General features: G+C 38.6%; 1 protein-coding gene across 1 annotated transcript in view; it reads left to right on the top strand.

The window, feature by feature from the left end:
• Window positions 1-18,991, top strand: part of LOC126475039 (CLIP domain-containing serine protease 14D-like) — a 48,447-nt gene that overhangs the window by 282 nt on the left and 29,174 nt on the right. The window contains exon 2 of the mRNA XM_050102585.1: window positions 10,372-10,782. Within this exon, the coding sequence (XP_049958542.1) occupies window positions 10,372-10,782 (411 nt within the window). The remainder of the gene's footprint in view (window positions 1-10,371; window positions 10,783-18,991) is intronic.

Here is an 18,991-nt window from a genome sequence, read left to right on the forward strand (position 1 = left end):
ATTATTAATTTATACCTTGTTCAAATTATCAGTTCATTCTGCATCAATTTATCTGCAGAATAGTAGCATCCCTGCAGAATGGTAGCATTCCTTCAATAATGTCCTAAAACCTGCTTTTTAGATAATATAGCTTCATTGAGTATGTTCTAGCCTACAAATTTTGTATATTTTCATCCCTATATGAACACATCATTATAGCTGGTGTGTGGGAGCATATAATTATCTTTTTTTCCTGTGTTGAAAGTGTAGTCAAAATGATTTTTATCAAATAATTGTAGTATCTATATAAAATTACATTATATGAACACATCATTATAGTTGGTGTGTGGGAGCATATAATTATCTTTTTTCCTTTGTTGAAAGTGTAGTCAAAATTATTTTTATCAAATAATTGTAGTATCTATATAAAATTACAATTTTATAAATTTATAGGAAGGGGTCAATTACGAGAAACAAGTCTGTTTTTGCTGTGTACATCCTATTAAAGAATATTATTTTGAAATGCATTTACATGAACTCTTCTTTGAGTGGCTAGTATACAGAGGAGCAAGGTGCAGTGCGCACTTGATTGTACAGGTAATGGTTGGTGTGGATAAAAATTTTGAAACAGGTAGTAGAATTGGCACAGTTAAACTCATCACTCACTGCAGGCTCTCTACATTGCTGCACTTTAACTGCCAATACAAACAGTGCCACAAAATTTAATCCTGAAAGGAAAATCTGGCACTCATTCAATCTAAGAATAATTATGCAGACCAGTGTATACTTAAATTGGTGTCTTTTATTATGTAGTCCATAAATATTGAGACAATGTTTGAATAATCCGGATGACAATCTCCATGCCCAAGTTTTCACACACAACCGTGAATTGATACAGACAATGGATAATGAACAAATGACTGGTAGGAGAGAGAACAATAAGCATTGGGCACAAAAGATCACTAACGCACAGTCAATAGGAACTCTGGTGAACAGAAATCTTGTAACACAACATTAATATACTATAACATGTATCTAACAATTTTCTTCTGCAGCTTCAGTATTCAAGATATGATATTTGACCTTTCCTGCAGAAATATACCTTACCTAATAACAGACTGAAAATAATTATGATACACTACTTTTTAGTTTTGATGTCAAAAAAATTTGCTAATATTTGCAAAGAAAATGCAAACCAATAATTTGTTGGCCATGAATTCAGCATGTGTATTTTAACTGAAATTCCTGTCCCAGTTTAAACCAAGAAATTTGATCACATGAACTTCTTCCATAAGTTGAGTATTATGATCTATTTTAATCTTCTGGCTTTATAAATGTGCGGTTTTGAACAGTACCAGTTGGGTTTTTATAATACGGGTGGATCACCTCCAAACCAAACTGAGAGAATTTATATTTACTGATAATTCATTGAGATGATACAGGAACATGACCTAATATGGGACCCCCAGGCACAACAACTGCATTCGAAGAAGCGAGTATTCTTAGTTTTGCCTTTGTGTTGAGCTGGTGTGATGTGATCGACTGCAGAATACTGCTCTTAATCCCACATATTTGTAATCTGTTGATAAACAATGCATAGTTTACTGAGTTGAAGGCCTCAGTAATATCACAAAAGGTACTTGCAACATTAATCCTTTGATGTAACACTATGCTAGCCTTTTCGAGAAAGATGTTTACTGCATCTGCAGTACTTTTTCTGCATTCAAACCCAATTAGTTTACTTACAATATTCTCATATTATACCACAAAATTCTTGATCTAGATTCCAGCTACTTTCACCTGCATTTTTGATGGGGTTTGAAAAACAAAAATAAGTCAGTAGTTTCCCATGTCTCACCTTGACCTTTCCTTGAGCAAAAGTTTAACTTCTGTATACTTCAACATATTGGGAAAGCAGCTCTATTCAAAAGTTTGTCAATTATTAGAGTTAGAAGAGGTGCTACTATGAGATATACTGCTTTAATTACTTCAGTGTGTATCCCATCTCAGCCCGCAGAAATATCTAATCACAGTTCTTCTGAATATTGTATTGAAACTTTGGAAAGGATTCTGAACATTCTAAACCTGTCATTTTGTAAATGTAATTTCTTCAGTTTGAGTACATATCATGCCCAAAAACTAAATTTGATAAGAAGGTGCCAAAACATGTTGTATTTCAAACACTTAATACGTATGTATGTTTCTTTAATGTAGGCCAATTTTTTCTTTTTATATTACTGATATGAATATGAATGCCAACTTCTTATTCAGTTACATTTATTTATTTATTTATCTGTCCACATAAATCTCTTTCTCAGTACATATATTGTACACAGGATATTGTACAGAAAACCTTTTTAGCTATCGGTTTTTCAAACGCCAAACATACATAATTTAAATTTTTATAACAAATTGGATCTAGACATTTAATAATTACAATTTTTTTGAAATACTGTTTAATTATAACTCATTATACAATGACTTTCTCATTATCATTAAATATAGGATATTCAATGAGTTATCCCAAAGTCTTGTTATTCCTGTACCAATAATGTCAGGCCCACTCCCTGTCCCTCCCTCTCCTTGCTCACTACACCCGACACACCCTCTCGCACATGTCAAGCTGCAGTACTGCATGTCTACCACAGTGCATTCAGTTGGCACAATATAGCCAGTACAATATGTTTGTTTGGGTGTGTGTGTGTGTGTGTGTGTGTGTGTGTGTGTGTGTGTGTGTGTGTGTGTGTGTGTGTGAGTGTGTGTGAGAGAGAGAGAGAGAGAGAGAGAGAGTGTATGTGTAGTTTAGCTCCAAAACAGATTCATGTGATAGCTAGCAAAGTTCAGTTTTGTCTGTGTGCCTATCAATGTCTCAACACCTCTACTATTTAGTGAGTTGTTGCCTTTACTCCTAAACTATTTATCCAGTAACCAGAACTTCAATACCATAGTTACATAATGTAACCTAATGAACTTTTAATTAGTGCCAAAACTATAAAAGTATGATAGTGTTACTAGCAACTTCTTTGTTTATATTTATTCATTTATTTATTTTGGACCCAATAATATTGTATTGTACAGTGAACAAAATATATATGACAAGTCATGTGCATTGAAATACAAAAATGTAGCATAAAAATATTTTAATATGCTATAAGGAGCAGTTACATGAAAACTGAATGTCCACCACAGTGGGGCCATGGAATGGTTACATTCAAAATTAATCACCAAACATGTTAAGGCATTTATACCTCTGGGAGTTGAGATGACCAATTTCTGTTTGGTAGAATGCAGTTGGCTGCTGACTGATCCACAACCACACCTACTATTGTACTACCTCATCCAACATAAACTGACATCCACAAGTGTTTCTATAGGTCACTGGTGAAAGATCCAGGCTGTATGGAGGATGCTGCAGTATTTCCCAACCAAACAGCTGTAGCGTAGCCTTTTTGTGACTGGCAGTGTGGACACTGGCATTATTGTGCAACAAAATGATCATCCTGTCCAACAGTATTCCTGGGCATTTTGACTTTATGACACAACACACTTTTTAAACTGTGTCTTCATACTGCTGTGCATTGATTGACAAGCAGATACCCCTTGCAGTTGAAGATGGTCATCATGACCTTACCAAACCTGTGTAAACTGCTTTGAATTTCTTTCGCAGAGGAGATGCGAGATGTTTTCATTGTTGGCTTTACTTTTTGGCTTGGTCTGTCAAAATGCTGTTGGATGGAATTGTCCTATTGCACAATAACACCCACCTCACACTGTCAATCAGATGAAGGCTATGCTTCAGCGATTTGGTAGGGTCCCTGCAGCCTGGATCTTTCACAATGTGATTTTCACATCTTTGGCAACCTGAAGAAAGACTTGCGTGGACCTCGGTTTCAGTCAAATGTAGAAGTGCAAGAGTGGGTGCAATTGTGGATCTGTCAGTGGTGGCTGACCGCATTCTGTGAAACAGGAATTGATCATCTCATCTCCCAGAGGGATAAATGTCTTAAAGCGTGTTGTGATTACTTTTGAATTGAACCGTTCCATGGTCCCATTGTGGCATGTGTTCAGTTTTCATCTGACTCCCTTCATATAATAAGCTATAATAATACAATTATATAGCACGGCTTAACAAAAATTATGTAACTTCTGTGTCAGACTTATACAGTACAATTTAGTAACACTGTACCATTCAAAGTGATAAGAATTATAATACTAACAATAACTACAGTAAAAGTTCAACTGGTGCTAATGCAAATTGGCCTTTAGATATTCATTAACTGAATAAAAACTGTGTACATGAAATATTTTTAACTTTATTCCTAGATGAGATGTATTATTGTTTTCATGAACGGGGTGGGGAGGATGATTTACTGCCCATATTTCTCACAGCAAATGGACTCCTGGCCATTATTTGGTTCACAAAATGTTTGCACTGAAATATGTATTATAATTGTTAACAGACACGTTGACCTCACAGGTCCTTGTTAACAAAGGTTACTGCCTCTAATGTTGCTAATGCAAAATAAACCGTCTTTAGTGTTGTGATATCACATGACTTCCTGAAAATTTGAAATGCATCGGACAGACTGCTCAGTCTTTTGAGTAGCATTCCTCTCATAATATTCTGTTGTAAGTTACTGCCCATTCACATCCCAATAAATTTTAATTTCTTAACTTGTTCTATTGTTTCAAGTTTAAGATGAGATCCATACAGGTAGGGTGATTTTTGAAGGCCCTGAATAGGTTATGTGCAGCTTTACTTTTATTTTACAATAATCTATTATTATACAACCAGGAAATTAATTTGTTTATAGAGTCAATAGAATCATCCATCAATACACCATCATTCGGATGGGTTGTGAAATGCTACCACAATTCTACGTCAGCAACGATGATGCAACTGTGAACATTAATGTCCCACACATTTTGATTTGGCAGCAACAAAATTAAGGGACCAATATAAGTGTAGAAAATTGTCTATTTTATGGGTATATACATCTCCTATTGGAGATATGTAAATCTCTTTGTATAAACTAAATCAATTTTGTGATATGACATCCACTCCAAGGAGCAATATCCTCAGATGTGGAGACCTAAATACATATACATATAATGAATTCTGGTGTTACCTCTGACCTATTCTTAAGCATCAGTCCAAGTTTCAATTTAGTGTCAATGGTTAACAAAGCAACAAGAATAACAAACCAATTTAGAGCAACTACTGGTCATGTGTTAGCAGATTTAGACAAAGAAATCTGTTGGGTGGGTTAAGTAAATCTAGAATTATCTGACTGCTTCAGTCAAATTGCAAAGTATAAAGTGGCTATAGAAAAACAAAGAAAATGCACACCTACAGTTGAACATTTTCTAATCCAAAAAAGCATAAGCTTGTCAAATAAATAATAGACCAAACATGTGAAATAGTACACACAGAGGTAGATGCAAATGAAAACTTAAAAAATTTCATGATACTATTCAAACTAAAATTTTAAGGAACTTTTCATAAAGTATTACATCCTCTAAGAACAGTCAAACAAACAAAACAGTGACAAAAGATATCAATAAACCATCCCAAACACTGAAGTACCTGAGCTCCATAAAAACAGCCAAACTAATCCATCTTTCTCACACTTTTATAAACAGTCTAAGGAAACATACGGGAAAGCGTTCCTTGCAGCAAAGAGTGCTGATAATTCCAAACTGATAATCACTGCTGAAAAGGAAAATAAAGCACTATGGAAGGTTGTAAAGCACAAAATGCATAACATAAAGATGAATCGATCAAACTTAAAAATCAAAGACAAAAGGACACTAATAAAAAAATCCAAAGATTTGGCAAACTATGTAAATAACTACTTTAAACAATGCAAAGTCCAGGGTGGAGTAATACACTATGATAAATGATAAACTGCTACTCACCGCACAGAGGAGATGTTGAGTTGCAGACAGGCATATTGAAAAAGACTGCTAAAGTATTTGAGCTTTTGTACTTGGTCTGCATCAGAGTGACAGCTCACCCCGGTGCCTGGAGATAGTAACCATGCGTGTGTGAGTTCTACTTCAGAAGAAGGAACTTGTTCAACAGTTCATACATTTTATCAGTCTGTTTCATTATGTTATTGTATGATGATGAGTAACTACTCCAGGAGTATCAGAGCAAAATTACAGGAAAAATTTCAAACAACCCCTTATCTCAAAAACGTAAATAAATGTGTATTACCAGCTCCAGTAAAGGGGGAAGTTTATAAAGCAGTTTTCAAATTCAAAAACAAAATTTCAGTAGGTTTGGATGAAATACAATTTAGCCTGAATCTAATATCCCCCATTAGCTGACATCATGAATCAATCATTCAAACAGGGCTGCTTTCCTGGCTCTTTCCAAAGACCAGGTCTGCTTTCAGTCAGGGAAAGACACTGAATTGGCAACAGTATACCTCACAAAACATGTCCTAGAAGCATTGGATAAAGGAAAGTATGAGGCAGGTATATTTCTTGGTTTAACAAAGCATTCGATGTGATAGATCACAAAATACTGCTCAATAGGCTATATGAACCAGGAATAAGGAATGTGGTGAACAAGTGGTTCCAGTACATCTAGAAAATAGAATACAACTGAGTGAAATATATATATATCAAATAGCTCTAACTATACTGAAAAACATGTTTGTAATCCAAAATTCACAAATCAGGTATACCACAGGGTAGTGTGCTAGGTCTAATACTGTTCCTAATTTACATTGATGATTTCCCCCAAAATATCAAACATGGGCAAACAATACTGTTTGCAAATGACCAGCATGCTGATCACTGACTAGTCACCAGAAGTACTAAGAGTCAAAGCTAAGGGAACACTTAACCATGTATGTAAGTGGGCAACAAACAATGAAGTCACCACAAAAACCAGCTTACAATAACCTTAAAGTAAATAATGAATCCAATCAAAGTGTGAAACATAAAAAACTTCTTGGAATGCATGTTGACTGTCAAAATGAGAAGAGCATGTAAAAATATTCAGTAACAGAGTCTACACTATAAGGAAAAGACAGACTGCTACTCACCATAAAGATGACACATTGACTTGCAGACAGGCACAGTAGAAAGAGAATTATGCATTTTGCTTTTGGCTGAAGCTTTCTCTAGAAGAATAACACACATGCTTTCATTCACATAAGCAGGCACACCTCATGCACATGACTGCCATCTGTGGTAACTGTCACATAGAATGGAAGCAGCAATCTGGAGGGATGAGAAAGGGGAAGGGATAGCAGGACATGGGACATGGGTGGGGAGAGAAGACTACTGTCTGGCAGAGCAGGTAGGGACTAGACTGCCAACAGTGGAGCAGGGAGGTTTGTTAGTGGAGGAGGGAAATGGAGTGAAAAAGGAGAGGAGCCAGTAAGGTGCATTGGCAAAGGGCAGCAAACAAAGTGCATGAGGGGACAAAAATAGGAAGAAAATGAAAGGGCAGAGGAGGCGGAAACTGTTGGCTGGAGGGTGTGAGACCAGTACGTTACCATAGACCAAGGCCGGCATAATTTTGACAGCAGAGAATGTGTTACAAGGCTAATTCACATCTGTGCAGTTTGGAAAAGCTGGCTGATGAGGGGAGGATCCAGATGGTCCGGGTTGTAAAGTAACCATTGAAATCAAACATGTTATGTTCACCTGCATGTTGTGCCACAGGCTGGTCTACCTTGCTCTTGGCCACAGTTTGGCAGTGGCCATTCATCCTGGTGGACAGCTGGTTGGCCGTCATACCAATACAAAAAGCTGTGCAATGATTGCAGCAGAGCTGATATTTGACATGGTTGCTTTCACAAGTGGCCTGCCTCTGATGACGTAGGATAAGTCTGTGACAGGACTGGAATGGGAAGTACTGGGTAGGAGGATTGGTCAGGTCTTGCACCTGGGTCTTTCACAGGGAGCCCTGATGAATAATGTGGTTCATTTGTTCTAGTCTGGGGGTGGTATTGGGTGACAAAGGGGGAACTCGTTTGAAGCTGGTTCTTGGAAATGGTGGGAGGATTGGGTGTGTGTGGGGAAATGGCACAGGAGATCTGTTTTCAGATTAGGTCAAGGTCTTAGTGCCTGTCAGTGAAGGCCTTTGTGAGACCAGCAAAGGGTGTTCTTGTCACTGCAGGTGTGCCATCCCCATGTGGCCAGGCTGTATGGGAGGGACTTTTTGAAGTTGAATGAATGACAACTGTGGAAATTCAGGTACTGTTGGTGGTTGGTGAGTTTAATGTGGACAAAGGTGTGGATGGAGCCATCATAGCGGAGGACACTGATGTCCAAGAATGTGGCATGCTAGGCGGAGGAGCACCAAATGAAGCAGATGGGACAGAAAATGTTGAGGTTGTGGAGGAACAATGATAGTCCACATCATGAAGATATCATCAATGTACCTGAAACAGACTAGGGATTTGGTGTTTTGGGATGCTAGGAATGTCTCCCCTAAATGGCCAATAAACAGGCTGGCATATGAGGGTGTCATGTGATTGCCCATGGCTGTGCCACAGATTTGTTTGTATATCTTCCCTTCAAAGAAGAAGTAGATGTGAGTTAGGATAAAGTTAGTAAGGCATATTAGGATTGAGGTAGTGTGTCTGGAGTCTAAAAGGTAGTGTTCAGTACGGGTAAGATCATGGGCATGTGGGCTGTTGGTGTCAACACTGACGAATAGGGATCCAGGAGGTAAAGGAGTTGGGCAGTGGAGAATTGGTGAAGGAAGTGGTTGTTGTCTTTGATGTGGGAGGCTAGATTACGGGCAGTTGGTTGGAAGTGTTGGTCAACGAGAACTGACATTCTTTCAGTGGGAGTACTATAACCAGCTGCAATGGGGATCCAGGATTGTTGGATTTGTGTATTTTGGGGAGCATGTAGAAGGTGGGTGTGCAGGGTTTCATAGGGGTCAGGAGGGAAATGGATTCAGGGGAGGGCCCTGGGAAGGGCCTGAGGCTCTAAGGAGGGATGGGTATTGTGTTGGACTTCCAGAAAGGGATCATTCTGGCAGAGTTTATAGGTGGAGGAGGCAGATAACTGACAGAATCCTTCTGCTAGATAATATCATTCAAAATAACAGTGGTGGAACCTTTGTCTTCAGGTACAATGATTAGATCAAGATTTATTTTGAGATTGTGTATGGCTGTTCTTTCTTCTGCTGAAAGATTGGTGTTCTGAGGGAGGTACCTGGGGAAGGGTGCTGAAGTCAAGTTGGAGCTAAGGAATTTCTGGAAGGTTACCTTGGAGTGGTTAGGTGGGAGGGGGGAGGATCAATGTTAGAGGGTGGTATGAACTGGGAGAGGCAGGGTTCTTGTTGGAATTAGGTTGACTTTGGTTGGAGGGATTGGTGGCAAAAAAGTGTTTACATTGCAGGGGTTGGGAGAAGGAGAGCAGGTCTTTGAGAGGTCCAACATGATTAAATTTGGGTGTAACGCCTAAGGTAACAGAGTCTGTACAGCATGCTATGCCTCTGATTTTTTATGTCAGTTTGAGATATTTAATGTATCAGATCTTTACATTTCACTTATATTCATTCTGTCACTAGTAATGACGAAAATTTTTGGGGAGTGAGTAGAAAAAATATCCAAACTATATTCAGGTCATAGAAAAGAGCAATATGTATAATAATCAAGAGTGGAAGTATGGTTCACTACCTTAACCTTCTTAAAGTGCTGGACGTCTTACCTGTCCCTTGTGAATATATTTTTCAGAGTGTCACATATGAAAAATATTGAATACCATGTTCAGAATTGTTTACTACAGGATTATGAAACTAGAAACAATTATAATTTGCATCTGGACAGAAAAATTGAAGTTAAAAAACTCAGCAAAGTTTACTGTACAATGCCATCAAATTATATAATAAATTACCACACCATATAAAAGACATTGATATGATCTGCTCTTTCAAAGCAAAACTAAAAAATTATTTACAAATTAAAAGTTTTTATACAGTAATTGAGTATATGCATTAAAAATTTTACTTAATTAAAAAGTTCTGTATTATAATATATGAAGATATAATAAATATATAAGACTAAAAACCAAATGTAATTACAGATTAAAAGATAATTCATTGTCTGTTATTATGTAAGAAACAAAATGTGTGCTGTTAATTTGTCTATGTCTTGAATGATGAAATCCACATGGTGTAAATTGTTTCATGGATTGAGAAAGAAATCAAATCAAATTTATAATGAAGATACACAATGTAAAATGTTTCTTCCACATCATACAATTTTCAAAAGTAACAGAGTTTGCATGTCGGTAGTAGAAGCAAGCATGCACATTTCCAGCACAGACATACAATGTTGGTGGAATTTGCCGTAGTGTTGGCTTTGAGCCATACAGCTAACTGTAAACATTCATTTATCTTTTCATGCTTTACAGGTGCCATCCAATATTAATGCTGCAGTGAGAGGACATCAGGAGAGCGGATTCAGATTCATCATTCCAGTCAAGATAAACATCAATGAGCAACATGGAGGGATTTTTCAACAGAATATTTTCAATATTGCCATACAGCTTTGGAAACCAGATGGTACAGATGAAAAAAGAACAGGGATGCAATCCAAACAAACAGACTCCCAAAGCACGGGAAACACTAATTTGGATTTAATTGCAGAAAATGGGCCTAACAAAACTGCAACCAGCATGAACATTACAGAACTTGCTGATAAACATAGCCTGGGGAAGCTTGGTACAATTTCTGACAGCACAAGTGAGCACCCAGTTAAGAAACTTGACTCAACAGATGCATCAATTAGACAGTCTGATGTTCAAACCCCAAAAGAAGAGCTGGTAGAGTTTCTCATTGCCACATAAAGAAAATTTAAAATATTATAAGCTCTATATTTTTACATTACTTTTAATGTCATGTAAATTTGTTGTCAACAAATACATCTGACAATCAACATAATTATAAAATACGTTACAGTAGTGTGAAATCAAACAATGGGAGCTCCATGTTGGAGTATCTACAATACAACGCAAAGATAGTTCGCTAGTCACCATAAATGTGACACACTGAGTTGCAGGCAGGCACAACAAAAAGAAAAAAATACACATTAGCTTTCAGCCAAAGCCTTCTTCAGAAGAGGAAACACACACACACACACACACACACACACACACACACACACACACACACACATATATATGTCTGCTTGTGTCTGTATATGTGTGGATGGATATGTGTGTGTGTGCGAGTGTATACCCATCCTTTTTCCCCCTAAGGTAAGTCTTTCCGCTCCCAGGATTGGAATGACTCCTTACCCTCTCCCTTAAAACCCACATCCTTTCGTCTTTCCCTCTCCTTCCCTCTTTCCTGATGAAGCAACCGTTTGTTGCGAAAGCTTGAATTTTGTGTGTATGTTTGTGTTTGTTTGTGTGTCTATCGACCTGCCAGCGCTTTCGTATGGTAAGTCACATCATCTTTGTTTTTAAATATATTTTTCCCGCCTGGAATTTTTCCCTCTATTTTATATATATATATATATATATATATATATATATATATATATATATATATATATATATATATATATATATATATATGTGCGGATGGATATGTGTGTGTGTGTGCGAGTGTATACCTGTCCTTTTTTCCCCCCTAAGGTAAGTCTTTCCGCTCCCGGGATTGGAATGACTCCTTACCCTTTCCCTTAAAACCCACATCCTTTCGTCTTTCCCTCTCCTTCCCTCTTTCCTGACGAAGCAACCATTGGTTGCGAAAGCTAGAATTTTGTGTGTATGTATGTGTTTGTTTGTGTTTCTATCGACCTGCCAGCGCTTTCGTATGGTATGCCACATCATCTTTGTTTTTATATATATATGATGTGATTTACCAAACAAAAGTGCTGGCATGTCGATAGACACACAAACATACACACAAAATTCAAGCTTTCGCAACCAACAGTTGCTTCATCAGGAAAGAGGGAAGGAGAGGGAAAGACGAAAGGATGTGGGTTTTAAGAGAGAGGGTAAGGATTCATTCCAATCCCAGGAGCTGGAAGACTTACCTTAGGGGGGAAAAAGGACAGGTAAACACTTGCACACACACACATTTCCATCCGGAGCTTCCATAAATGGCACTCATTTATGTTTGCTTGTGTGAATGAATGTGTGTGTGTGTGTGTGTGTGTGTGTGTGTGTGTGTGTGTGTGTGTGTGTGTGTGAGTGAGTGCACTTCCTCTTCTGAAGAAGGCTTTGGCTGAAAGCACTAATGTGTATTTTTTCCTTTTTGTTGTGCCAATCTACAACTGTTATGCCTGTCTGCAACTCAACGTGTCATCTTTATGGTGGGTAGCAATCTATCTTTGCCTTATATTGTTTATAGTAGTTTGATATAGTGCATGTATTTATTGGCAACAGATTTAGCTCATCCAATCTTCTCACAGTCTTCTAAACCATTGTTTTTGATCAAGAAAGCAATAGTTTAACATCCATTTTGGTTTAATAAGAGTGTAGTGAAAAATCATTTTTTCCCATTGCACAAAATTATGTGTAATTGGTTACAGTACCCAAAACTTTGTTGAAAAATTATGTTATTTTAATTAATTCCAATTTATTACCATTGGTATGCTTTTAGAGCAATGACATTATGTATGAAACAGATTTTCCCCTATGGAGGAGTTCTTTCATGAGGTATGATTCTATTGATTCAATAGTTTTGCAGTTGTTGACAATAAAAAAATGACACAAAAATTAATTTACCATGTTCCAACTTTCTGGTTATGGTACTGAATGAATACATTAAAGTCTTCATTTAGGTTCATAAAAAATCAGCTTTGGAATATTGCAGCACGCATCTCTAGTCTGGTGCTGCACATAACTCTCAAAAATGATGAAAAAAGTGTCACAAAGTTGTTACAAACTATAGAAATTCTGAGCCATCATATACAACCACGATATATTCCAGCAGGCTTTTACTCTTAGAAAATCACTCTGTATGATTTGAGTATATAATTAACAAACCTTAATGTTAACAATATGTACAGTGTACAACTGAAAGGTGGATATCTACATTTCACAGAATGTGCTTTGTTGTTGTTGTTGTGGTCTTCAGTCCTGAGACTGGTTTGATGCAGCTATCCATGCTACTCTATCCTGTGCAAGCTTCTTCATCTCCCAGTACCTACTGCAGCCTACATCCTTCTGAATCTGCATAGTGTATTTATCTCTTGGTCTTCCTCTACGATTTTTACCCTCTCCCTCCAGTACTAAATTGGTGATCCTTTGATGCCTCAAAACATGTCCTACCAACCGATCCCTTCTTTTTGTCAAGTTGTGCCACAGACTCCTCTTCTCCCCAATTCTGTTCAATGCCTCCTCATTAGTTATGTGATCTACCCATCTAATCTTCAGCATTCTTCCGTAGCACCACATTTTGAAAGCTTCTATCCTCTTCTTGTCCAAAGTATTTATCGTTCACGTTTCACTTCCATACATGGCTACATTCCATACAAATACTTTCAGAAATGACTTCCTGACACTTAAATCAATACTCGATGTTAACAAATTTCTCTTCTTCAGAAACGCTTTCCTTGCCATTGCCAGTCTACATTTTATACCCTCTCTACTTTGACCATCATCAGTTATTTTGCTCCCCAAATAGCAAAACTCCTTTACTACTTTAAGTGTCTCATTTCCTAATCTAATTCCCTCAGCATCACCCAACTTAATTCGACTACATTCCATAATCCTTGTTTCGCTTTTGTTGATGTTCATCTTTTACCCTCCTTTCAAGACACTGTCCATTCCATTCAACTGCTCTTCCAAGTCCTTTGCTGTCTCTGACAGAATTACAATGTCATCAGCGAACCTCAAAGTTTTTATTTCTTCTCCATGAATTTTAATACCTACTCCGAATTTTTCTTTTGTTTCCTTTACTGCTTACTCAATATACAGATTGAATAGCATCAGGGAGAGGCTACAACACTGTCTCACTCCCTTCCCAACCACTGCTTCCCTTTTATGTCCCTCAACTCTTATAACTGCCATCTGCTTTCTGTACAAATTGTAAATAGCCTTTCGCTCTCTGTATTTTACCCCTGACACCTTCAGAATTTGAAAGAGAGTATTCCAGTCAACATTGTCAAAAGCTTTCTCTAAGTCTACAAATGCTAGAAATGTAGGTTTGCCTTTCCTTAATCTTTCTTCTAAGATAAGTCGTAGGGTCAGTATTGCCTCACGTGTTCCAACATTTCTATGGAATCCAAACTGATCTTCCCCGAGGCCGGCTTCAACCAATTTTTCCATTTGTCTGTAAAGAATTCGCGTTAGTATTTTGCAGCTGTGGCTTATTAAACTGATAGTTTGGTAATTTTCACATCTCTCAACACCTGCTTTCTTTGGGATTGGAATTATTATATTCTTCTTGAAGTCTGAGGGTATTTCACCTGTCTCATACATCTTGCTCACCAGATGATAGAGTTTTGTCAGGACTGGCTCTCCCAAGGCTGTCAGTAGTTCTAATGGAATGTTGTCTACTCCCAGGGCCTTGTTTTGACTCTGTCAAACTCTTCATGCAGTATCATATCTCCCATTTTATCTTCATCTACCTCCTCTTCCATTTCCATAATATCAACCTCAACAAAATCGCCCCTGTATAGACCCTCTATACAGGGTGAGTCACCTAACATTACCACTGGATGTATTTTGTAAACCACATCAAATACTGACGAATTGATTCCACAGACCAAACTTGAGGAGAGGGGCTAGTGTAATTGGTTAATACAAACCATAAAAAAATGCACGGAAGTGTGTTTTTTAACACAAACCTACGTTTTTTTTTAAATGGAACCCCATTAGTTTTGTTAGCACATCTGAACATATAAACAAATACGTAATCAGTGCCATTTGTTGCATTGTAAAATGTTAATTACATCCAGAGATATTGTAACCTAAAGTTGACGCTCGAGTACCACTCCTCCGCTGTTCAGTCGTGTGTGTGTCGGAGAGCACCAAATTACGTAGGGATCCAAAGGGAACGGTGATGGACCTTAGGTACAGAAGAGACTGGAACAGCACAACATTACGTCCACATGCTAACACCTTTTTATTGGTCTTTTTCACTGACGCACATGTACATTACCATGAGGGGTGAGGTACACGTACACACGTGGTTTCCGTTTTCAATTACGGAGTGGAATAGAGTGTGTCCCGACATGTCAGGCCAATAGATGTTCAATGTGGTGGCCATCATTTGCTGCACACAATCGCAATCTCTGGCATAATGAATGTCATACACGCCGCAGTACATCTGGTGTAATGTCGCTGCAGGCTGCCACAATACGTTGTTTCATATTCTCTGGGGTTGTAGGCACATCATGGTACACAGTCTCCTTTAATGTACCCCACAGAAAGAAGTCCAGAGGTGTAAGATCAGGAGAACGGGCTGGCCAATTTATGCATCCTCCACGTCCTATGAAACGCCCGTCAAACATCCTGTCAAGGGTCAGCCTAGTGTTAATTGCGGAATGTGCAGGTACCCCATCATGCTGATACCACATACGTCAACGCATTTCCAGTGGGACATTTTCGAGCAACGTTGGCAGATCATTCTTTAGAAATGCGATGTATGTTGCAGCTGTTTGGGCCCCTGCAATGAAGTGAGGACCAATGAGGTGGTCGCCAATGATTCCGTACCACACGTTTATAGTCCACGGTCGCTGTCGCTCTACCTGTCTGAGCGAGCGAGGATTGTCCACGGACCAGTAGTGCATGTTCCGTAGATTCACTGCCCCATGGTTTGTGAAACCCGCTTCATCAGTAAATAGGTAGAACTGCAATGCATTTTCTGTTAATGCCCATTGACAGAACTGCACTCGATGATTAAAGTCATCACCATGTAATTGCTGATGTAGTGACACATGAAACGGGTGAAAGCGGTGACGATGCAGTATGCGCATGACACTACTTTGACTCAGTCCACTGGCTCTCACAATGTCCCATGTACACATGTGTGGGCTCATGGCAACAGCAGCTAACACACCAACTGCACCCGCTTTTCCTGTGACGGGCCTGTTACGGACCCGTTTGCATGCTACGACCATACCTGTTGCATATAGTTGGTGGTAGATGTTTTGCAATGTGCGGCACATTGGATGCTCTCTGTCCGGGTACCGTTCTGCATACACCCTGCAGACTTCAGCTGCATTTTGTCGACACTCGCCATAGATGAGTATCATCTCCGCCTTTTCAGAGTTCGAATACACCATTGTCACAGTTCCTACAACACTACATTATCACAGACGTCTGGTAACACAGTGTACTGCAGTTGGTCTGCATGCGGAGACGAATGCAGAATAACAATAGCAGCAAGCGCTACATGCGGACACTGCAACAGCTAGACCAAATCACAACAGTGCACAACAGCCACACTAAAAAAAAAACGGTCGTCATCGTAAACATGTCCCTGCAGATGCTGCTCACCGACCGTGGCCCGTGTTTGTTACAACATGCAACTGAACGTCGGAGGTTTCAAGCGTCAACTTTAGGTTACAATATCTCCGGATGTAATTAACATTTTACAATGCAACAAATGGCACTGATTACGTATTTGTTTATATGTTCAGATGTGCTAACAAAACTAACATGGCTCCATTAAAAAAACGTAGCTTTGTGTTAAAAAACATGCTTCCATGCATTTTTGTATGGTTTGTATTAAACAATTACACTAGCCCCTCTCCTCACGTTCGGTCTGTGGAATTGGTTCATCAGTATTTGATGTGGTTTACGAAATATATCCAGCGGTAACATTAGGTGACTCACCCTGTATACTCCTTCCACCTTTCTGCTTTCCCTTCTTTGCTTAGAACTGGGTTTCCATCTGAGCTCTTGATATTCATGCAAGTGGTTCTCTTTTCTCCAAAGGTATCTATCTTACCCCTCGTGAGATAAGCCTCTACATCCTTACATTTGTCCTCTAGCCATCCCTGCTTAGCCATTTTGCACTTACTGTCGATCTCATTTTTGAGACATTTGTATTCCTTTTTGCCTGCTTCATTTACTGCATTTTTGTATTTTCTCCTTTCATCAATTAAATTCAGTATCTCTTCTGTTACCCAAGGATTTCTATTAGCTCTCGTCTTTTTACCTACTTGATGCTCTGCTGCCTTCACTATTTCATTTGTCAAAGCTACCCATTCTTCTTTTACTGTATTTCTTTCCCCCATTCCTGTCAATTGTTCCCTTATGCTCTCCCTGAAACTCTGTACACCCTCTGGTTCTTTCTGTTTATCCAGGTCCCATCTCCTTAAACTCCCACTTTTTTCGCAGTTTCTTCAGTTTTAATCTACAGTTCATAACCAATAGATTGTGGTCAGAGTCCACATCTGCCCCTGGAAATGTCTTACAATTTAAAACCTGGTTCCTAAATCTCTGTCTTACCATTATATAATCTATCTGAAACCTTCTAGTATCTCCATGGTTCTTCCATGTATACAACCTTCTTTCATGATTCTTGAACCAAGTGTTAGCTATGATTAAATTATGCTCTGTGCAAAATTCTACCAGGCGGCTTCCTCTTTCATTTCTTAGCTCCAATCCATTTTCACCTACTACGTTTCCTTCTCTTCCTTTTCCTACTGTCGAATTCCAGTCACCCATGACTATTAAATTTTCGTCTCCCTTCACTACCTGAATAATTTCTTTTATCTCATCATACATTTCATCAATTTCTTCATCATCTGCAGAGCTAGTTGGCATATCAACTTGCACTACTGTAGTAGGCGTGGGCTTCATGTCTATCTTGGCCACAATAATGCGTTCACTATGCTGTTTGTAGTAGCTTACCCGCACTCCTATTTTCCTATTCATTATTAAACCTACTCCTGCATTACCCCTATTTGATTTTGTATTTGTAACCCAAAAGTCTTGTTCCTCCTGCCACCAAACTTCACTAATTCCCACTATATCTAACTTTAAGCTATCCATTTCCCTTTTTAAATTTTCTAACCTACCTGCCCGATTAAGGGTTCTGACATTCCACGCTCCGATCTGTAGAACGCTAGTTTTCTTTCTCCTGATAACAACGTACTCTTGGGTAGTCCCCACCCGGAGATCTGAATGCGGGACTATTTTACCTCCGGAATATTTTACCCAAGAGGACGCCATCATCATTTAATCATACAGTAAAGCTGCATGTCCTTGGGAAAAATGACAGCTGCAGTTTCCCCTTGCTTTCAGCCGTTCACAGTACCACAACAGCAAGGCCATTTTGGTTAGTGTTACAGGGCCAAATCAGTCATCCAGACTGTTGCCCCTGCAACTACTGAAAAGGCTGCTGCCCCTCTTAAGGAACCACACATTTGTCTGGCCTCTCAACAGATGCCCCTCCATTGTGATTGCACCTATGGTACGGCTATCTGTTTCGTTGAGGCACACAAGCCTCCCCACAAACAGCAAGGTCCATGGTTCATGCTTTAGCAGACCAATTTAAGTGAAGATATTAGACAGCAATGCTACTACTAACATCATATTCTTAAAATTACCAAAAAGGCATCTCTGATACAAATGCAGGATTAATATTGTGGAGTCAGAGAATTGTCACAGACTGCTCATTCATGAGGTTAGCTCTGGAGATAAATCTCTAACCCCACACAGGAATATGTACTAAAATAAACTCTAATAGCTTTGTTAGAAGTGTTGGACAAAAACAGCAGCTCTGTAGTATAGGAGTGGGGGCACTGCCCCCTCTCAAAAAAGCTATATTTTTTTCCTAACAATCATTTGCAAAGTAATATAGACTAACTGCTGTAATTACAATTTGAGTGGATTAGGGCACTGCCATAATTATAGTTTGAGTAGATTAGGGGTTATCATAATTTGCTGTTAGCATAATTTACATAAGTAGCCAAAATTGGTTACTTCTGTCTCTAAATTTATAAGTTGGCTCATTCCAGAGCCCTGAAGGCTCTGTACTGGATCACAGGATTTATGGAACACAATATTTGTATGAAGAATGAGTTAATCATTAGAATAAGAAATAAGTATTTCTCTTTGTAGT

This window comes from Schistocerca serialis, chromosome 4, assembly GCF_023864345.2.
Source record: "Schistocerca serialis cubense isolate TAMUIC-IGC-003099 chromosome 4, iqSchSeri2.2, whole genome shotgun sequence".
Classification (NCBI taxonomy): domain Eukaryota; kingdom Metazoa; phylum Arthropoda; class Insecta; order Orthoptera; family Acrididae; genus Schistocerca; species Schistocerca serialis.